The sequence below is a fragment of the Zea mays genome, chromosome 9 (assembly GCF_902167145.1).
Source record: "Zea mays cultivar B73 chromosome 9, Zm-B73-REFERENCE-NAM-5.0, whole genome shotgun sequence".
NCBI classification, from domain to species: Eukaryota; Viridiplantae; Streptophyta; class Magnoliopsida; order Poales; family Poaceae; genus Zea; species Zea mays.
Window position 1 is genome coordinate 135,055,775 of NC_050104.1, and position 21,942 is coordinate 135,077,716.

The window sequence follows — 21,942 nt, forward strand, 5'->3', positions numbered from 1 at the left end:
ATCGATATTCGATGCTGCACCGTCCATCCCATCGATGACGGCGTATCTTCCTCCTTCAGGTTCAATAACAACTCTATTTGTCATTGGCTATGTGGTTAAGTGCATTTCATCAAGTTGGCTCAAATGTGGCACATTGGACTCCAAATGTGGAGCGCAATCGGTTGAAATTTACCCGGAACGTGTTGTTTAAAAGGGTTGCTTGTGACTACTTGAGTAGTTTTATTTTTTTTAAAAAAAAATCATGGTACAGAAACTTCAGGAAATCGATTACTTGTTAGGGCCTCTTTAGTGCGGCTTTGGCTCCACTTAACACTACCTGTTGAGGCTACTGTTCACATATTGTTTAATAGTGGTTGCTCTTCCATCTGTCACCCTCGGAGCTGCCTGGAGCCGGTGAAAACCGAAAATTTTAAAGGTGGAGCTAGAAGGATTGTGACTAATAACACGGCATTAGTGAACTATGCTTAGTCCGGAGCAAGTTGCTTGACTCTACCCTGTTCAGGCATGTTTGTTTCAAGTAGATTGAGAGGTTGAGAGGATTTCAATCCATAATAAATCAAAATCTCTCTCAATTCATATCAATCAGCTTCAATCCATATAAATTTATAATAACCAAACAAACCCTTATTTAGCAAAGTCATCAAAGCAATTGTTAGTGACATTGTTGCAGGGTACGTAGGGGGCGATGACAGCGAGCTGACAGCTGAGTGGCAAGAATCGAATAGCGAGAACAATGACGTTTAATTTCTAGCAAATATGGAGACGCGATCCAAGTTGAATTAACCATGTCGGCTAGCTCCGCAAAATTACTCCAGATATGTGTAATCCTTTATAAACTGCCAGATCATTTCATGTTCATGGTTCGTTAAGCAGATATGACATGACCTCATTTCAGAGATACAAGCCGGGTGGTCCGTGGATCCATAAATAGACTAAACTTTTACAGGTTAAATTTTAGAGAGTGTTTGAATGCACTAGAACTAATAGTTAGTTGTCTAAAAATTGTTAGTGAAATTAGCTAGCTAACAAATAACTTCTTAACTATTAACTAATTTATCAAAAATAGCTAATATCTGAACTATTAGCTAGAATGGCTCCACCGCTCCTCCTTTATCTAGTGTATATTGGGCCTCTTTCAATACATTAGAGCTGATAGTTAATTAGCTAAACAATTACGCGTAGAATTAGCTAGCTAATTATTAATTGATTTTAGCTAAATTGTACCTGCTAATCAACTAATAGATAGTTGAGAGTGCTACTAATATTTAGCTGGACTATTAGCTAGGGATGGTTAAATGTTTTTAGTAAAAGCACCTAGACTATTAGCTGGACTGTTTGTTGGATGTCTCCTGCTAATTTTAGCAGCTAACTATTGGACTAGTGCATTTAAACATAACCTTAGACCTAAGGGCATATACAACCTAAAGACATTGGATTGATTTTTATAGTACAAGAGACGACTATAATGTATGATGTTGGGGGTCTGCTTCGTCGCCGAAGGTCCCTAAAAAGAAACACCTTCGGAAGACTGACACAAAGCCGAAGCTATCAATCAAGGGGCTTCGGAGTACAGTTCCAAATGCATCGACTTAAAGATGAAATAACCAATCGGTCCGTGATAACTTGTATTATGATTGCAAACCTTTGTAAAGGGCATGAATGTAATTTCTCACAGGTTGCGTCCTATGCCTATAAATAGATGAACAGTATCCCTGTACTGTTCACGCTATCTTTTATTCGCTCATGCGCAACGCTTGGATTTTTTGCCCTTTATCAAGCCGAAGGTATAAATGTGATTAAATATTGTATTTAAATACTTGAATTTATATAATGAAGATATATGAGTAATGCTATATGACTGTTCATGTTACCTTTCATGTCTCATATACTTTGTCTTTCATTATTGCTTACCATGATGATGAAGATATGTCCTTCATGACCTTCGTCCGAAGATCGTTATATCTTAAGGGAAATAATGCTTCGAAGGACGAAGGATATTAACCTTTAACACTTTGTATTGCCTTGTTCTTAATTCATAGCATTTGATAACAAGTCCCCAACATATGATATAACTATAAACTTTTGAATCATAAATACCATTAAGAGAATATACATATGCAGAATCGTGTTGACATGTGCTCTTCACAAAGGACTTGTCTCTTATATTTTTTTATTTAACCTAGGAGACCGCCTCAAAAAAAAGTGACATATTAAATGAGGTTGCTCAGACTGTCCGCAACCGTTCCCCCTAAATTTTCCCCCCTAAATGTTACTATGCAGCCACGTCAGCAAGATTCCATCCCCTATATTCACTCGTCCCGCAACCGTTCCCCCTATAGTTTCCCCTATATATCCCTCTACTCATTAAAAAACCATTTCCATATAACTAACTTAACCAACTTCAATTTTGATTTTATTTAATTATTTTGCACACGTCCGACATGTTGCGCATGTATTAAAAAAATATACTTATTAATAATAATTAGTTTACAATTACTTGAACATATAATATATAACAACTATTATTTTACAATACATTCGAAATTGCATAATTTCGTGAAAACGTATTATCCGTCATCGGATCTGGAATATATTTTCCTGCGAAGCAAATTCCACTCGTCGTGTGCGGCAAGCCGCACTTGTCTTGCAACGAAAGCCACGTTTGGCTTTCGTGGGAAGCCACTAGCTTCCACCTGAAGCCGCATTCCTGTCCCCTATATATATGGAATCCATCTCTTCACAAATGCACCAACAAAGTTCAGTAGATCAACAATTGAACCATTTCACGGTATGTCTCACAGGCATAGCGATCAAGACTCTGATTCGAGTGATAGTGAGGAGGAAACACTTATGCTTGTCAATCTTCTTGTCCTCAACATAGAGGCCAGACGCCACCTCCGATGACGGTCCCGTTTGCCTCGGCGGGTTATTCAGAGGGATCATTTTCGTGGAGAAAATCTTATCCATCATCACTACTTCGCCGAGAACCCAGTGTATCCACCCCACGTCTTTCGTAGAAGGTACCCACTACTTATTATTCGAATACGGTTTGATATTTGCAATTTCATTACAAATATTCTTTATTCAAAACTTAGGTTCCGCATGAGTAGGCCTCTCTTCCTCAGAATCTTGCAAGGTCTTCAACAACAGGATTCGTACTTTACACAACGGGTAGACGCAACTGGTATGTCTGGTCTAGGTCCACTACAAAAAGTATGTGCGGCAATGCGGGTACTTGCATATGGGTTACTTCTGATGCTGTAGACGAGTACATTCAAATAGGGGAGTCCACAGCTAGGGAATGCCTTCAGCATTTTTGTCGAGGTATCATTGCATACTTCAGTGGGTGGTATCTATGAACTCCTAATGAAGCTGACATAACACGCATCATGCACCATAGCGAATCAAGGGGTTTCCCAGGGATGTTGGGTTCTATAGATTGCATGCATTGGGAGTGGCGGAACTGTCCTACCGCATGACGTGGTCAGTTTTGTGGCAGAAATGGTCGAGCGTCCATGATTCTAGAAGCTGTGGCAACCTATGACCTTTGGATTTGGCATGCTTTCTTTGGCATGCCCGGGACAAACAACGACGTGAATGTGCTCCACCGATCACCTGTTTTCGACCCCATGACATCTGGTCGAATGCCACCTGTCCATTATACAATTAATGGTAATGCATATAACTTCGGATATTACCTAGCTGATGGTATTTAACCCAACTGGCCAACTTTCGTAAAAGCTATAAGGCACCCATATGAGCAAAAGAAAGTATATTTCACACAAATGCAGGAAAGTTGTCGAAAGGATATTGAGCGTGCATTTGGAGTTCTTCAAGCTAGGTGGGCGGTGCTACGAGGTCCAGCGTATGGTTGGGATCGTAATCGTTTAACTGAAATAATAACAGCTTGCATCATCATGCACAACATGATTGTTGAAGACGAAGGGCCGTTAGCTGCTAATATTGATTTTGGAGATAACACTTCAAGCAGTCAAGCTCCACAACTAATTGCAGAAGGAAGGGCAGAATGGGTCATTAACCACTTCGATCTTCGTCGCCAAGAAAGATCGTGCTCCCTCCAAAATGATCTTGTCGAGCATTTGTGGGCTCGGCGTGGAAGCATGTAAACTTCATCATTCGTATGCTAAGTTTATTTCAACTTCATTCTACTATGTGTAATTTCCATTCTGATGTCCTACGTATCCGTTCTGAAATAAAGTATATGCTCATTGGAAACCTGTACTTGTTCTTTGAACACAAAAAGATGAAAACTGCAAACGATTTGTACACATCACAAGCGATTCCAAGCTGAACACGCATCAATTAGTTCCGAACCTCGAATACGTTGACGATGAAATATATGAAACTTTAACCATACATGTTCACAGCAAATTCAAATAATTATTGTCTATTACAACACCATACAACAAACAACACAGCATGACTGTCCTTGACGACTTATGGTTCGAACAAAAATATAATGGTCTGCCAAACAAATGTAACGTTCTGACATAAGCAAATAATAGAAACCGGTTGGGTGAACAAGCTCAAGTTACGAGTAACCGAATATATGTTTCACTCATAACCAAATATGAATTCTTGCAACTTCTTTTTTTGTTGTTTCATCATAATCCAAACTTCGGGTTCGACATCTTCTTCATTCGTTGCCTCCAGCCTTTGTAATCTTTTTTCAGCACAATCTAGTTCTTGAAGTTTCAATTCCCTTTTTCGTATTATGACCTTTTCTGCTTCCAATTCCAACCTCTTTTTCTCCATTTCCATGTCTTCTTCTGAGCACTTCTCTTTCTTTTCACCCTTTTCTATGGACCTCTGAATTTGTTTTTCAGTTATTTCTTGCAAACGGCTAAGGTACTCTGGAGATGACGATGATGCAGGTTTGTTTCTCTCTGATTTACTGAAATCACGACCACGCGGCCTTTTTCCTGTCAACCCTGCAGATGCACTATCATTTTCAGTTGTGGGAGCATACGGAGTACCTGTTGAGCCAATTGGATTTGCATTCAATCCGCGGAACGATTGTCCACTACAAATGCTCTCCCATTTGGGTTCTCCCTTTAGTTGGTGCCAGCAATGCATGTACTAGAAAGGTTTGTTCTCCTCGTGTGCAAATAATGTTGCCGCCTTCGATGTCTGTACAAATTATGGTTTCATTTTACAAATGTGTTAACATGTATACAATCATTTGTACATGATTTAAAGTCGGTAAAATTTGGGTTACCTTGTCGTCATCAGTTAACCCACTTTGTTTCTCTCTTATAACTCTTGCGTAGTAGCCAACAAACTTACTAACATCTGCTCTAATCTTGTCCCATCTGCTGCTAAGCGCTCTGTTCACTCTACAAGGAAAGTTGCCCCTCTGTTCATTGTATCTTTTTTCAATTCTAGCCCAAAGGCCCTCCCTACGTTGGCCAGTGTGCACAACAGGGTCACTGCTTATTTGCAACCAGGTTGTGCAAAGGAGAAGATCTTCAGGGCCAGTAAAGTTTTGTTCCTTAGACTTTTTGGGTTTATGTATAGGAGGTGCATTCTTTTCAGGACTATTGATGTCATGAACACTGTGTTCTGCATCTGAGTCCAAATTCACAGGTAAGGAAGGTATAGTATTGGAACCCTGCAATGGTGTACTGGTATTGGATGGTGGAATGGAATCAGGAAATGGGTTTACTTCAGGTGACCCAAGAGGATTCCTGACAAAGTTCAAGTAATGATTCCAGTACATAGCTGATTGTGAGGCGGGAATCATGGTAGATTGAGAAGAAGTATTTCCTGTATGCATGGGTGCCCACATTGTTGTCGGACCTTGAGCAGGGTTTGGAAAATTGAGGTTTCCCATAAAGTTACAATCCATACCACTCTGCTGCATGTAACCCATTGGTCACAAAGGGGGTGGAGGAGGAAACTGCTGGCCAATTGATGAATTTGACATGGGCTGAGAAGAAGTGGCATTGTTTGATGGGTCCATTCTAGTAAGTGTGGAGAGGGGACAAATTTAGTTAGATGCTAATAAGTTATGAAAATGTACAGAAGCATTTGAACAAATGAATTAGAAAACAAGCATACAACTCAGCAACAGTTATAATAAAAGGTTCCCATTCACGGTTACAGCACTAAACCAAGCACATCACATATAGTACTGAACATAGTTCACTGACTACATAATTCCTTACATCGAACTAAGTACTTGTTGGGACAGGGTACTGCTTAGACTTAGACATACATGACATATGGGTGTTCAAAAGGATGTCATGTAGCTTTCACTGCGAACATAAACCTAAAACATATTCCAGTAGCTATTACGGGTAGACCTATCTGAATCACTGAAATACCATTCGTCACTGACGTCGGGGCAGTAGAACTCCTCTTCCTCAACAGAAGGATCAGTAACTGTTGGAGGGGGTGACGGAGAGGGAGGATCAACACTGATGTCATCCCACTCGTACTTAGCTATTTCTGGAAAGGCTTGGACTTTTGCCTCTAAGGCATCCCGCTGAAGCAACTCTAGTTTTTCTTTCATGGCAAACAATGTCCTAGCTAGGATTTCTTCATCATGCATGTGGTCTAATGCATGATCAACTAAACCCCCCAGGGATTTTGTGGCATCCTCGGTACAGTCGACAAGGACTTTCATCAAAGCCTTCATCTTATCTTCTTGGGAGGATGCCATTATCAAATGGGTTGCAAACATTTAATTTATGAAGTAACATGTTGAAACCCTTTAAAAGCATATGCATTGTTGTAATGACAAAAGTTGCCACATAATATTGCATACAAAATTTGTTTGCACCACCAGGGATTCATAAAAAAGGAAAAACATTACAAACTTGTAGGAAATATAAGGGAAGTATAAAATAGAGATTCCAAAGCATAACTGATATGTACAAGCCCTTCCTAAGATATATCATAATGATGATCAAATGTAACAGACAAATTGTATGTTAACCCATATGAAAAACATGAACATGTCCAAAAAAAAGGGAGGAAGTAAAGTGAAGATGACATATGACATGTACACTTCGAATCATAAAACAAACAGACAGATGCAAACTTTGAAGTTGTACATATCAGTTATATAATTGTTGGCAGGTACATGGGAATGAACGAAAGCAAGAACATTTTATACACAATTCAAGGTTAGGGAAGTGTATGGCACAGAAATATAAAGGAAACTAGTACGTGCAGATACAAATGTTAGAGCTAATGTCATGACAGAAAGACAAGTTCAAGTCTTGAACATTACATATTGTGCCAGATAATCATAGTCAAACACAAGTTGTGGCAGACACATGATCTGGCACATAATCGAAGTCATAAGTAATTTAACATGTCATTAATTTTAGTGAGTCTACTGATGAACATAAGTAGGTGTCCATGGCTTATATTGGTGCATACTCATATAGTGCGAAAGGGTAACATTCCACATAAATGGCACAAATACATTGTCTTCAGTTTAAAAACATCAAGAACAGTCCAATGAACACCTACTGGGGAAATAGAATTGCTGCCATGGCTAATGTTAGGGTTAAAAGGTTCGTGTATTTGCATCACGTGGAACATAAAGTTTGGTATACCAGGCGCCTAAATCGGAGGATCAACAACGTAACAAGTTCATACCTCGAACTCTAGTGTGGATCTGCTAAACTCCTATGGGCTTGACAACAAAAATTACGAATTTTGAACAAAAGCAGTGCTAATGTACATATATCCTCACTGAAGTTTTCATTTGACGGGGTAGAAGATGCTATACCTCTAGTAGGGTTGGATCTCGGCCGCAAGACGACGAATCCAAGCAAAATACGAGTGGTGTTGTAAATCAATCGTGAAATAACTAATGATTTGGCGTGGTTCATGAAGGTAATACCTTAAGAAGGGGAGATTTAGAGCCCACCACGCCGAATCGTAGGGGATCCGTCTGGATCTGATGGCGCCGTCGTTTGTCGGAGATGGAAGCAAACCAATCGGTCGCGACGTTCGTCGCCGGAAGCGGAATGGACTCCTCTTCGGCTTCGGTCGCGAACGGCTGTGCGTGGTGACGAAGTCGACCTCCTCTTCTGCGCAACCGAGGGGGGCCGGGGCCGACTCCACCGGGCGACGGTGGATCCGCCGCCGCGTCGCCGCGCAAAATCGCCCGTCCGCGGAGGCGTCGAGGTGAAGCGAGGTGGAACGCGAAGTTTCCGTAGTCTGGCGTGGCCGGCAGCGTCCGCGCGAAGGAGGCGAGGGGGCGGCTACAGTCGTCCCCTGCATCTGGCGTGAGAGAGAAGAGTGTCGCGAGGAAGGGGAGAGGGTAGCGCGCGCCGCTGCGGGAGGAAGGGGGGCACTGTATCCCCTATACGATGAACAGTACAAGGGGAGGGGAGGGGAGGGGAAGAGGCATGCGTTGCAGTCAGTCTCATGTCGTTAGACCACAGATTCTCTAGTTGCCAGTTCATATCATCCAAGAGATGCGGTGAATTGGACAGTGTTCCCAGCCGAAAGCGACGCTACTAACCCCTCCCCGGTCGGTGACCGACATGAAATGCAGCGGTCAGTGGATCCGATCGATCCGCTGGTTCATCAGCAGGCAGGAGCTGGTGCATGAACATCGCTAAAAGCGATTGGATTGGGTTCCCTTCTCTCTTAGCGATGAGAGGAAAGCAACTCCTTAATTCCTTTTCAACTGCACAAGCAACCCGGAAGTCAGGACTCATGACAATGCTTTGATTTGTTTAGGTTGTATAATTAGTACTGAACATTGGTTAATAAATGTTAGCCTAGCTTACTAGGTGCCTTTTTTTCTCTCTCTCCTTGTTGCAAATTCTAGAAACAATGCTGCTGTTTGCTTTTTATTCATAACATATTAACTTTTTTTTATCCTTGTTCGACTATATAAATGACAATAAATTACTAATTGTCTTTGTGCGGACATATACCAAATTCTGTTGAGTTTATAATTTTTATTCTTGTTGGAACTAAAGAAAATACAGATCATGTCTATGTAAATTGCAACAAACTAAAACTATAATTTTAATCCAAAATATATACAATAGCCATCACATGAAACGAAGCTAAAAATCTAGACATCTAAATTTTAGCGATTTCCACATTATCCCCGTCTTGTACCACGGACACAGAAAAATAAACCAAGGCCAAAACCACAAAGAAGCGCATCAACATTGCCAGCCCAGCAGGATTGCCCACACGCTCTTATTATTTCTGATGAATGAAGCAATGTGACAATCTACCAGTAGCGCAGCTGTTTGGCCATCCATGCATCTTTGTTTCATGATTGCAATTTACACGCCATACATACCATGCACTAACTTTTAACTTTGTCCTAACAACAGCCTTCTTCTTGTCGCCGTCGGCATCGATCAAACAAACAAACTTCTAATCAAGAAGAAGCACGACAAGCACCTGCAGGTTCATGGGTAACCCGACGCCAGGCACGCCTCCCAGAACTTGCGGTCCTCCTCCTGCCGCCTCGCCGCCGCCACCGTAGGGTCCTCGTCGTCGTGCTCACCGTCGGTGGGTAAGTGGCCGCCCTCGGTCGCTATGCTCCCGTTCGCCCATAGGGAGCGGCGGCCGCCGCCACCGGTGTCCTGGCTCCACCAGGCGACAGCGACACCGCGGCTCCCGCTCTCCTCCTCGTCCTCGTCCTGTCCGCAGCCAGCACCACCGGCACCGTCGACGCAGCTGCCGCAGCCGTCGTCCTCGTCGCCGCTGTCGTCGTCGAGCAGCACCAGCTCCAGCTGGTCCAGCCGCGACGAGGGGCAGCACGACTCCGCCACCCTCTCCTTCCTGCCGTGGGCGACGACGGCGACGGCGTCTGAACGGCTCCTCTTGCACGGAAGCTGCGGCCGCGCAACCGGCTCCTGCGACGGTGCCGCTGGTAGCGGCGGGACCAGCAGAGGCGGCGGGCGATGCCGGCGTGGGGCTACGCGCGGCTGCACGGCGGCCATCGATCGGCCACGAGACCAGGCTGCTTCAGAGAAGAACTGAGAATGGACAAGAGGAGGGAAAAATATGTGACTTGATGAGTTTCAAAGAAGAGTTGGGCTAGGAAAGGAAGGAACCAACGAGAAGGAGGACGGGACGGGACACGGGAGTGAAGTGAACAAGCATGGCAAGCATTACCTATGGCGCAGAACAAACAGCGCGACAGACGCTGACGGCCACGCCGTGCCAGCAGTGGCCGATCCTGCGCGGCAACCCCCTTCTAGAAGCACGCCAGTGCTGGCATTTTGCACGAGGGCTGGCTTCTAGAAGCGACAAGGAGACCAGGTCTTTGGATTTATCTAATATTTCCAAGAATCAGTCCCAACTCCCAAGTTTAATAAGTGTATACAAAAAATACTAATCAACTAACCTCATGTTTAATAGGTACAGATAAAAAATACCAATATATATGTTATCAAATAAATATATTATCATAATAACTATGCCCTATTATTTTTATAGCAATTACATTTCAATGTACAAATGTCGACACTGTTTTTCTAAAAATCTAGTCAGAGATATTAAAACCTCACCCGTTTTGTTGCGCTCGCCGCACTCGGTGGCCTCCCAGCCATCCGTAGCGCGACGTGTGTGCCACCGGTGGCCCGCTCGGCTTTGCTCGCGCGACTGCATTTCACGGACCCGAATTTTTTCTTGAATTTAACAGACCAGGCTACATCACGTCCGCCCCTCCCTCTCCCTCTCCCTCTCTCTCTCTCTCTCTCTCTCTCTCTCTCTCTCTCTCTCTCTCTCTCTCTCTCTCTCTCTCTCTCTCTCTCTCTCTCTCTCTCTCTCTCTCTCTCTCTGACACAACAGGCCACCACACACAGGCTCTATCCCATGGATGCCGGCCACCACATGGTGTTCACGACCGCGCTCGCCGTCAGGTGGTAGTCCCGGCGAGCGAGACCTCCCGACTCCAGGCTCCCTCCCATCGGTCGTCGCCGCCTCATGTTGTTCGCGGCCGTGCACGCTGCCCGCGGCACGGAGGCGTCGATCCGATCGAGAGCCCTTCGCGGTGGACAAAGCCTTCCTCCTCTCTGGCAATGAGGGCATCATCGCTAACGTGAGCACGTGGCAGAGCTCGCTGACCCATCCTTCTTCATCTTCACCAAGTGAGGAACTCTCTTGACCCCCTTCCCCACCCTCCTTGTCTTTGGAGTTCGGATGGCTGGAGAACACGGTGTTTGGTCATGGCTTCTAGAAGGTGGTGTTTTGCATTTAAAAAAGGAAAAAAAATTGGAGCATAATCCAAAGCTTTGCTTGCAGATGGGGAAGAGGTGATGATAGAGGTAGGAGTAGGTCAGTAGTAGGATGGAGTGGCCAGGACAGCTCGGTGCCCACCCGTCTTCATCGAACGGGCCAGGACCCTCTTCCCCTCCGGCAGGCTATTCTCAGTTTTGAGAACAAGATTAAAATAGCTTCATAGGCTTTTATGTGGTTCAGATTTGTAGATCTATCTCTCATTCATTAAGAGAAGCACAACCAAATCTGGTAGCTTGAGCTCCAAACAACAGGAAACACTGAGAGCTGTGAAGAGTCTGAGGTGGCTTATGTAAGCCCCGCGACTGATGATACATCAACAGATCTAGATACTGACGAGAAGAACCAAATGAGACTCCCTTCAGGAAGGTCATTAACTCCAAGTGCGGCTTCATCGCATCAACGCCAACCGCAATCAAACATTCATAGTTGTGAGTACCATCAGCTTTCCCTTTTGCTTATGTTAGCCAGCCTGACTCCTATTGTCCACCCCTTGTCTGCCTGGTGGACACGCAGATGGCCAAACCAGAGTACCAGGCTATGGAGATCGAACGGGGGTATATTTAGATATTTCAGCTCTTTATTTATCTATTTAATCACCAATTTCTTACCAGTAGGATATGATGGTAGGCTGATCAATTATTCTCTCACAGCCTCCAAAAGAAGGTGCATGATAGGGTATTTTAACAGAAACAATAAATTCCCTCGAAGCATCCAAGTCTCCAGCAACCTGCACAGGAAAGCAAATATTTATAATTATATCATGTTCCCAACAATTTAGTGCAAGGCATATCTGATTCAAGAATTATATTTACCTCAAAACTAACAGCCGTCATTTGACTCTTGCAATGTCATGTTCAGGGTGACTTGGTAAGCCAGGATAGTAGACAGGAGCAATCTGGGAACAAGGGATAATATCAGTAGCTAAAACAATAGGAACATATAATGCCACTAATTTGTATACATACATCAATAAAAGAAACATGGTTGATGGTTCACACATTTGAATGTTCCTCTAAAAAATAGGCCATCCGAAGTGCAGTGTTATTCTGACATTGCACATGGAGATGCAGTGTCTTCATACCTCAGAGGATAAGTTATGCAACATTCTAATATCACGGCACCAAATAACTATGAGGTAGAGAACATATTATTCATTACTCCATATAGTATTAAGACAAATATTGAAGGTGTGAGAAACTGAGAACATTGATTTGGAAAGGGTAACAAAGCTTAGAAAACTATAGGTCCAGAATCTACCCAAACAAGCTTCTAGAGATAGAGGCGCCCTACTATCCAACTTGTGAGCAGAGTACAACATGAACCATTTCATTTTGAGACAATAAGACAAGCATAATTTTAAATATTTAGTGAAGTGGCATTCCAGTCTGCAACATAGAACTATGGATTAACAATTGGATATACATTGATGTGGACAGAACATATTCTATTTCTTCCTCTCAGAAATCCAGTTGACCTCATTTTATGGTAGTTAAAATAGAACTGAATCCAGCTTCTAACACTAGCGGTTACCGACCTTTTCCATTTATAACTGTCATCGCTTTTACTTTGTTACAAACATTTGTAGTTTTGTTGCTTTCAAGTAATTTTAAGGCATGCGATCTTCGAATATGTGGTGGTGGTGCCTTTATTCTAGAGTAAAACAAAATTTTGTCCATCTTAGGGGATAACTATTTCATGTTGTTTTGGATATTTAAATGCATACCTACACTATGCAGAAGAAAATGTTGAACTTGGACTGCTTGAAACAAATCTGCTTTGGTGAAACAACTTCCATTTGTTGTATTATACAGAGCTGGAGGTACACAATGCCCTCTATATAAAGAGCAGTGTTGCCCTCGTTCTGTGATCCAAACAGACACAAGCAGCAACCATTGCTTGCACTGTATCTCTCTTAGGTGTTTTCTCTTGTTGAATAAAGATAACAAGAGGGAGTAAAAAAATGAGTTCGTCCTGGACCGAGAGTCAAAACAAGCTCTTCGAGATGATGATCACCTCAAATACTTGCATGCTGAAATAATGAGTTTTTGTAACTTAGCACGACAATGGGGCATAAGCTTATCTCTATCGAGAGTCAAAACAAGCTCTATCGAGAATTTATTTTTATATGAGGATAATGGAGCGTAAGCTTATGTTGTTGCTTGCAATGTCTGAATCTTATATTTTTGTCACATGTGCGTTACTCTTAATAAAGCTTTGAATTTTAGGTGTGGACTTTGTTTATGTTATTTGCTTTTGTCTTCTAAGGTCTGTTGTAATGGTTACTAATAAACAGGTAACGTTGTTATGGCAGTGAGTTACCAAGAAGTAGTAGAGTTACCCCTCTATAGCCTTGGGACATGAATATTTGCATGATAAAAGGTAAATCAAATGTTAAGTGTCGTCCCATTCCTGCTTCTCCTTATCCTTTTACTCAGTGTTTGACATTCTTCCTGACTTGTCCTGGTTATAATGATATCTAAAGATTTGTTGCTACCATTCCTCAATCATGTATTGATATCTTTTTAAAAAGAAAGGACATGTCGTTGTTTTTTGTAAAGCTACCAAAGCGCCATATATTATGCACAATCTTTTCTAGGTTGAGAGACCATGCCTTCAAGTCGGCAGTAGAAAATTATGTTTAGTAGCACAAGGAGCACTTGTGTAGCTGAAAGGATTTTCCTTCAATAGAGCTTGAAGTAGTTCTGACTATATGTAATTGTAGTTAAAACATTTATCACACAATTAGATGCAGGTTATAACTGCTTGGGTCTCAGGAATTGAGGTGGCTGAAGTCCTTTGTACAAACATTATCTTAATGTGAAGAGAGAGAAATTGAGATAAGTGTTTTTCGATATAAACTCACACATGATTTTGCAACTCGTCTAATATACATTTGCATGGTAGAGCGTCCGATAGGGCGCCTTTTTTCTAGTTAGATTTAAAATTGGTTAACTTCTCCAAATATGATGTGTACAATTATTCTAAAATGGGGTGAGTATATGCCATTCATGTGTGTGCCCCATTGCGCCTCCATGGGTGCACCCGTGCCCCTTACGACTTGTTCGAGCTTATGGCTTGTTTGGGAGCAAGAGTAATGGAGGATATTGAGAGGGTTAGAATCCCTCATTATTTAATTTAAATAGTGAAGGATTTTAGCCACTCAATCCCCTCCATTACTCTTGCTGCTAAACAAACCATTCAATGCTCATTTCTAAAGGATGCTCCAACAATGTTAAAAGAGAGATGATAAGCTAGCTATTCATGAAAGCTCATACACTTTCCAATCATTCATGCATCTAGGCCCCTGGTTGGGCTTTTTTATTAATAAAAACAAAATATTATTATGACCATTATATGTTTTGTAAAGGAAAAATAAGTTAGATTTTGACAATGGAGACTAACTAGGCTTTTATGGTATTTGTGCCCCCCATTGATGAAGATCATTCATCGATTTTCAAAGAATAAGCAAGAAGGTTAAGATTCAGGTAGTTCTAAGTGTCAAGGAGTTGTTGGGCACATAGATTAGCGATATGTCATTATTTTTCATTTGACTATACTATAAAGAAGGGCATGAATGGGTAGCTTGACCTAGGTAAGTCTACTGTAGAGTGTGATGTGCATTTGTGAAAACTAGTGCTAGGTAATCTTATAAGAGTCCATGAAAAGTTTGAGATCAAACCCAACTCAAAAAATGCTGAAATAAGCGAGTTGGCGGTGCTAAGAGGCACCCGACATATTTGGTGTGCACTGTATAGTGGAATGACATGTTTAAAACAGTGCCAACACTAGTGCGTTCAGTTTCCATTAGAGAGGGCACCTGGAGAGTTATGCAAATGAGTGTCTGAAGCCCAATACTGACCAAACATGTCTGGGGTAGCACCATATAGGACATCTAGAGATGTTACAAACCGAGTATGAGAGGCTGAGTAATACTACTATACTAGACATGTCTGGCGTGACACCGGGCAAGGAACTTAGAGGTTTACAAACTATACATTTGAGTTGTATACTCACCGAATTTGTCTCGTGAGGCATCGGATAAAAAACGGATACAAGTACAGTAAGAATTAGTTTCTAAAACTAGATGTTGAAACTGCACTGGATGTGTCCAATGGAGGGAATTTGTGTGCACCAGATATGTCAGGTGCACCTATGAATGCTGAGTGGAGTGACAATGGCTAGTTGCTTGGCTTAGGATTTATTTTATACCCCTCCAGTTCGTCTAGTGAGAAACTTGAAAGTTGGTAATTGCATGATTAGTGGCCTCATTAGTGCATTGAGAGGAGTGTGTATCCAATGTTGTCAATAGCATGGGATAGTTCAAGTGAGAGTTCTTGCTTGTTACTTTTGGCGATCGATACCACCCACCTAGACAGTTTAGTGGCGATTGAAAGTTTGGTGGTCATCCGAAGAGCTTGTGGTTGATCGAACTCAAGATGTATACAATTATGGGTTGTCCCATACAAGAGTGGTAAAGGATGAGCCTATAGAGAGCATTTAGGCCTCCTTTGAAATGCAGTAAATTTAAAGGAATCGTATAGGAATTTTACAGGAATCGATTTATTCTCACAAGAAGAACGCAGGAAATAGGGGAAAAACTACAATCCAAAGGAGGCCTTAGTTTTTGCACAAATCAAGGAGAGCATCATCCTACATGGATGCTTCGACGTAGGCTAGTGAAGAGTGCCGACTCTTTAATATCTCGAAAAAAGCATTGTAAAGATGTCCAAGAGTAATTAGCAAAGCTACTAAAATTTGGACACGGTGGTTCAGACTGAAATATTCCTAGAATCTGAACCGTTTCATCTTAGATGGGCTGATACAATTCGAATGCTTGAACTTGTAACTTGTACATGTTTCATTTAATCCAGGAACCAAACTCAACTTTTTTTAAAAAAAACACACACTACCTATTTGGCTGAGCCTCGACTCGTGGTCTCGTGTAGTGGACACATATTCGTGACAAAAAGCACGCTTCTTGGGGATTCCTGTGAGACCACGGCTGGACAACAGGACAAAGCAACCAACGCCTCGTGCGGAAAACACAGTGCGGTGCAGGTACGGGCAGCGATGACGCTGACGGGCCGGCAGCCCCGCACGCAGACGGTGGCCTCGGTCCAACTTCAGAGTGGAAGCCTAACGTTGACATGCGAAAAGCGCAAAGTGCAGCACGACCGCACGAGCCTATCCGCATACGAGCACCGCACCATCGGCACTCAACGATCGACAATACCGGCAGCAACGGAACCAGCTTGCCGTGCCGCTGCAACCGTCGTGCATCTAGCCGACAGCACTAAACACAGGTGATGCAGCGAGCGTATTTCAACAAGAAATCAGTTATCCCAAAAAAAGAAAAGGACCGCAGCTGAGCAATCACAACTCAGGAGCTGCTGCTGACTGCATATCAAAACCAAGTCGTGACTGTTGAAATCTTGCAACAACACTTCCACAAAACACATCGAAACGATAGGATGTCACATCAAAACCGACATGTAACACATACTCAGGTGATCCAACAGCATAATCCAGCACAGTTCAGTCCATCGGTTGCTACAGGTGCATAATGACAAATACGATGATCACAGATCAGCGACGCTCTTATTTCACGATGTCTCCGAATGTTCAGGCTCGTCTGCTGGGGACGGCAGGAGACGGACCTCTCAGGCACCCCCAAGTCCGGCGATCGTTTTCAGCCCTGGAGTCCAATGATCCCTGGAGTGACAATTTAGTGCGATCAGCAATCCACAAAGTGCGTAAACAGCAAGCTAATCTGGCGTAAGGGGGAATGGGGATGGGAAATGGGTGGTCGTACCACAAGCAACACGGCCACCGGCGTTTCCAGTGCTCTTGCTGAGCTCGTGCCCACCTGAACGTGCAAACAGAAAACCAACAGCTGTTAATATCTGAGATGGACCATTTAGAAGAACGGCTCTGAATAGGACCTAACAGTACAGACTTCAGTTTGGAAACTACGGTTAAGGAAAAAAAAACTGGCGAAGTGTGCACAATCAAGGTGTTTAAATAGACAAATGCGGATTGATCAGTGACATGCACCATAACACAAACAAGCTTTTACAAGTATATTATTCATAACCCAAGCAAGATTAAAGATGGCATTGTTCAAAGTCAAAGTTCTCACAAAAGATTCAGATCAGCAGATCAAAGGATAGCCAAGATGTAGTTCAGCTTATTTAAAGTTCAAATACCCTTTATCCTGACATAAAAAACTGGATTATTTTTTAGGGATTTATGCGACAGTACAAGCATATCGCCATAGCCTTACCAAAACTCTCTCCACCATTTAATAATCTGATATAATTAGTCACACTCTCACATGGATTTTATTCAAGTGCTCCATAAACAGGTATATATAGTGATTATAGGACTATCTGAACTCAGAACCAATGTGAAAAACTTAGCTCAGAACAGAGGAAAAACACCACCATTCAACACATAAAAGGCACAAGTGTTGACAGTAAATAACATCATTACCCTTTCCAAGATCATCAGGATCAGCGTGAACAACAACAGCTCTGCCAATGATTGAGTTTGGCCCAGTCAGTGGGATCTGAAAAAAAATCATTAGCAGTGTTAAGGAGAAGGCTAGGGTGATATAGGAATCATACGGGTCTAGATGTCTTATTACCTGGCTGTCGGTGACATTGATATTAGCAACACCTGACAGCAAAGAAACAAACTCAGTGACAAGATAGTACATTATCATATACACAGCATGTGAATGGAATTATGGACTACGGCTAAAGGATCACAGAAGTAACACAGCTTCCTTAGCCCAAGTACTAGCGACCATCTACTACATGGACATGTAAAACAGATCAGGAGAAGAAGGGCAGAGATCATTACCATCTGCTCCAGCTGTCACGTTTCCAAGATCACCAGCATGGCGGTTCTCATCTTCTGGTGCCCCATGCTCCTTGCTCGCAGGATTGTAGTGTGGTCCTTGATTTCACCAACAAGTAGAAAGTTCAATGACTGATATTAACTTAGCACACACCCTGATCACATAAGCAAGCCAAAGAAAAAGAAAAATAAACACCAGTTGACATGCATCCATTGGTGGTGTCACCAAGTGCATGTACATGGAACCCATGGAGGCCAGGCTTGAGGCCAGAGACACTTCCGGTGACAGCGGTAGGGCCTAACAATAGATCCAAGCAGCTAGAGTCAACAAGGTGAAGACAACATTCAATTGAATATAGAATACTATAGGAGTGTTAAGTTTTTCTGACTAAAGTTTAGTTCGTGACACATCAAATATTTGAATATCAATTATAAGTATTAAATACATGCTTGATTAGGTTTAATAAATTTATCTTATCTTTTAGTCTTCATCTATGCAATTAGTCTTATAATTAAACTATATTTAATATCCATAATTATCATTCAAACATTCGATGTGATAAGGACTAAACTTTAGTTTGGTGGAACCAAACACCCCATATCACAGAATATGAAATGGCTTACCATCTCCCTCTTGGGTGAAAAAGATGGTGCCCTTGACACCATCGCTGCTACCAAGCACAGCAACAGCCTTCACCATTGTTTATGTGATCTGCAAACAACTCCACAAGTCACTGGGCATTTCAGTACGGGTTAAAGTAACACAAACTACAGGCAAGCAGTGAGATATTTCAGTACATATTGGACGTTAACCCCTAGATATATAGAGCATCTACATAATCTCATCGTAAGTGGAAGATGAAATATTTTAATCAAAAGATATGAGCTATGCCTTCATTTGTGACATCAAGACATCAAAAGTGAACCACGAAGAAATATGAGACACTATCACTATGTTGCAAGTGGCTCTTTCCAGTTCTCCACATACTAGAGACCACACAGACCTGTACACTTATTCAAGATAATAAAAAACAAAATGCATGAACTTTGCCACATGAACAACACAACTCTAGGAGAATCACACCACACAATTGGGTACAAATAATACACACAACTCAGATTCTCAAAAGTGAACTTCAAAAAATTAATCATGAAGGTAGAGGTGATTTAGACTGGTCCCCTTGCTAGTCCAAGTCATCCTACACAAACCATAACAGGACACGGGTACCCAAACATCATGATGCTATGACATCTGAACTTCTAGAAGTTAAACTGCATGATTTAGCCACACTTTTTCTTGGCACGAATAGTGATACCAGTACGACCTTTGAAATATCATTCTTTCATCAGGTATTCTTGGCCAGGGGTAAAACTGAAGGCTTAGTGGTGATCCGTTTCATCAAAGCTAAACACAACAGAAAGCACACACACAAAAATCTATAGCTAACACTTCCACAACAGTCTACGTACGAACAGCACACACCACCAGTCCACGACGAGTAGCATAAAGGAATCCAAGGTAGGTAATATACACACGACCATTCATCCCAATCCCAGAACAAGCAACAGCACTAAACAAAGGCAGTAGGCACTAACATGACACGTATCTAGCGCGCTCAAAGCGCTTAATCCAGTGGAACGAATCAAATCGAGTCTCACTAGTGACGGCTAGATGAGACTATATATAGGGTGTAAGATCTGACTCGACGATCAGTCGGCGCTAACGGAAGCGGAGGGGAAACAAATTAAAAGAGGGACCGCAGCACCGATCTGAGATCCAACCGCAGCTGCTACGGGGTATTCGGATTTCGGAGACCAGGTTATACGAAGCAACAACATCAGAGTGAGGCGAACAAGCCCCAGGAATCCTTGAAGGTTTTGTTAGGCATCATACCTCAGGCGACCCCCGCGGCGAGGAAGAATGGGAAGGCGACGGCCTTTAGAGTCTTGCGCTTCTGGAAGGTTCCTTCCGAGGCTGGGGGTAGTTGGGGGCTGCAGACCTGAAGTGAGGATGAGGACGCGCGCGGTGTGTTGGTGCGTTGGATTTGTAGGCGCAGCCAAACATTGCAGTCAAGTTGCGTTACTATTCCGCAACGACCAGCAGGCCCTGCCGCCCGTTGGATCGGAGTTTCATTTACATTTTAGACCGTATTTGGAGTTTTGCGTTGCTCTCAGCACGTACATCAGTCTACGTTTAATATATGACACCGTCTTTTTAAAAAAAATACTTTAATCACTCATCTTATTCAAAATATTTATTAAAAATATAAAATTTTAAGTCAAACATAAACTACCTTAAATAATGAAATCAATAAAAATGACAACTTAATAGTTTTTTAATAAGACGAGTGGTCAATGTTTTTTTTAAAAGTCAATAGTGTTAAATATTTATGAACGGTGGGAGACTCTCTATACTTTAGTCAGTTAAAATTTAGCTGGTGTACTAAAACAAGGCCTTAATAAGTTATCATGTTTTTTAAGATAATCGAAACATGTTCCAGCCTTTTGCACTTTTATGCATACAACTAGGGATGTAATCGGATCGGATACGGACGGATATCATCGAAACCATATTTGTTTTTATATTTTTATTCGGATTTGAATTCGAATACGGATAACTTCGGATACAAATACGAATACGAATGTTTTCGGATACAAATACGAATAGATGTGTGTCGAATACGGAACTAGTCGGACACGGATATTGTCGGTAACGAATTTTTTGTCGGATACCATGTAAGACATCATTCCACACATATCATGATCGTAATCATGTATCCACTCCTTGAGTCCAAACATTTTTTAGCATTATATGTGTACATATGTCGCGTTTTTAAAAAATCATGAATTTTTAGGCTATGTGCGCATTATTAATTTATTTTGCATAAAATCATCAAAACGCAAATAGTTTGTGAATATCTCAATGGCCACCACTTACAAGGATCGACATACATAGAGAACTTGGCGTGATTTGTAATAGTCTCCAAAATCGGAACCAATGTGTTCCCTTGTAAATAACCTGCAGAATTGATAGAATTGGTTTAGGGTTAAAAAACACATCATTTCACAGATCCAAATGGACCAAAACATTGCTTAAATTGTTTTTTATGGTGTAGCAATTTTTAGAAAAAATAGAGAGAAGAAGCGAGTTTTACCAGAAATAAAGCCACGTAAAGGCATCACGACTAGAGATGGCAACGAAAAATTTCCCGTCAGGTTTTAGCTCACCATCTATGTCACCACAATGAAAAACTTTCCACGCAGGGATGCCCACGAATGTTTGTGGGGATATTTCTTCTTTATCTCTGTTACTGTCGGGGACCATAATTAGGGGTACCCCCAATACTTCTAATCTCAGCTGGTAACCCCCATCAGCACAAAGCTGCAAAGGCCTGATGGGTGCGATTAAGTCAAGGCTCGGTCCACTCAAGGGACACGATCTCGCCTCGCCCGAGCCCGGCCTCGGGCAAGGGCAGCCGACCCCGGAGGATTCACGTCTCGCCCGAGGGCCCCCTCAAGCGACGGACACACCTTCGACTCGCCCGAGGCCCAGTCTTCGCCAAGAAGCAACCTTGGCCAGATCGCCACACCAACCGACCGTATCGCAGAAGCATTTAATGCAAGGATGGCCTGACACCTTATCCTGACGTGCGCCCCTCAGTCGACAGAGCCGAAGTGACCGCAGTCACTTCGCCGCTCCATTGACCGGCCTGACAAGAGGACAGCGCCGCCTGCGTCGCTCCGACTGCTGTGCCGCTCGATAGAGTGAGGCTGACAGCAGTCAAGTCCGGCTTTGGGCGCCATAGGAAGCTCCGCCTCGCC

At 42.5% G+C, this 21,942-nt stretch overlaps 2 protein-coding genes across 7 annotated transcripts; both read right to left on the reverse strand.

Annotated features, from left to right (window-relative positions):
• Positions 1-8,995: 8,995 nt before the first annotated feature.
• Positions 8,996-9,994, reverse strand: LOC100278002 (uncharacterized). Its single transcript, NM_001151425.2, has one exon. It carries the CDS (start codon positions 9,954-9,956, stop codon positions 9,420-9,422), a length of 537 nt encoding a protein of 178 aa, NP_001144897.2. The 5' UTR covers positions 9,957-9,994; the 3' UTR covers positions 8,996-9,419.
• Positions 9,995-16,605: 6,611 nt separating this feature from the next.
• LOC103639134 (superoxide dismutase [Cu-Zn] 4AP) lies at positions 16,606-20,251 on the reverse strand. 6 transcript variants are annotated; one of them, NM_001320832.2, is made up of 8 exons: positions 20,015-20,251; positions 18,745-18,832; positions 18,317-18,418; positions 18,124-18,219; positions 17,906-17,937; positions 17,752-17,827; positions 17,072-17,125; positions 16,631-16,971 (listed from the first exon to the last, which is right to left on the reverse strand). In NM_001320832.2, exons 2-8 carry the CDS (start codon positions 18,818-18,820, stop codon positions 16,949-16,951), a joined length of 459 nt encoding a protein of 152 aa, NP_001307761.1. In that variant the 5' UTR covers positions 18,821-18,832; positions 20,015-20,251; the 3' UTR covers positions 16,631-16,948. The 6 variants fall into 6 exon arrangements, with proteins under 6 accessions (XP_035818291.1, NP_001307761.1, NP_001403181.1 ...); NM_001416252.1 differs by having other exon boundaries at positions 18,745-18,842; NM_001416253.1 differs by lacking the exon at positions 20,015-20,251 and adding an exon at positions 19,717-19,965.
• Positions 20,252-21,942: the final 1,691 nt, after the last annotated feature.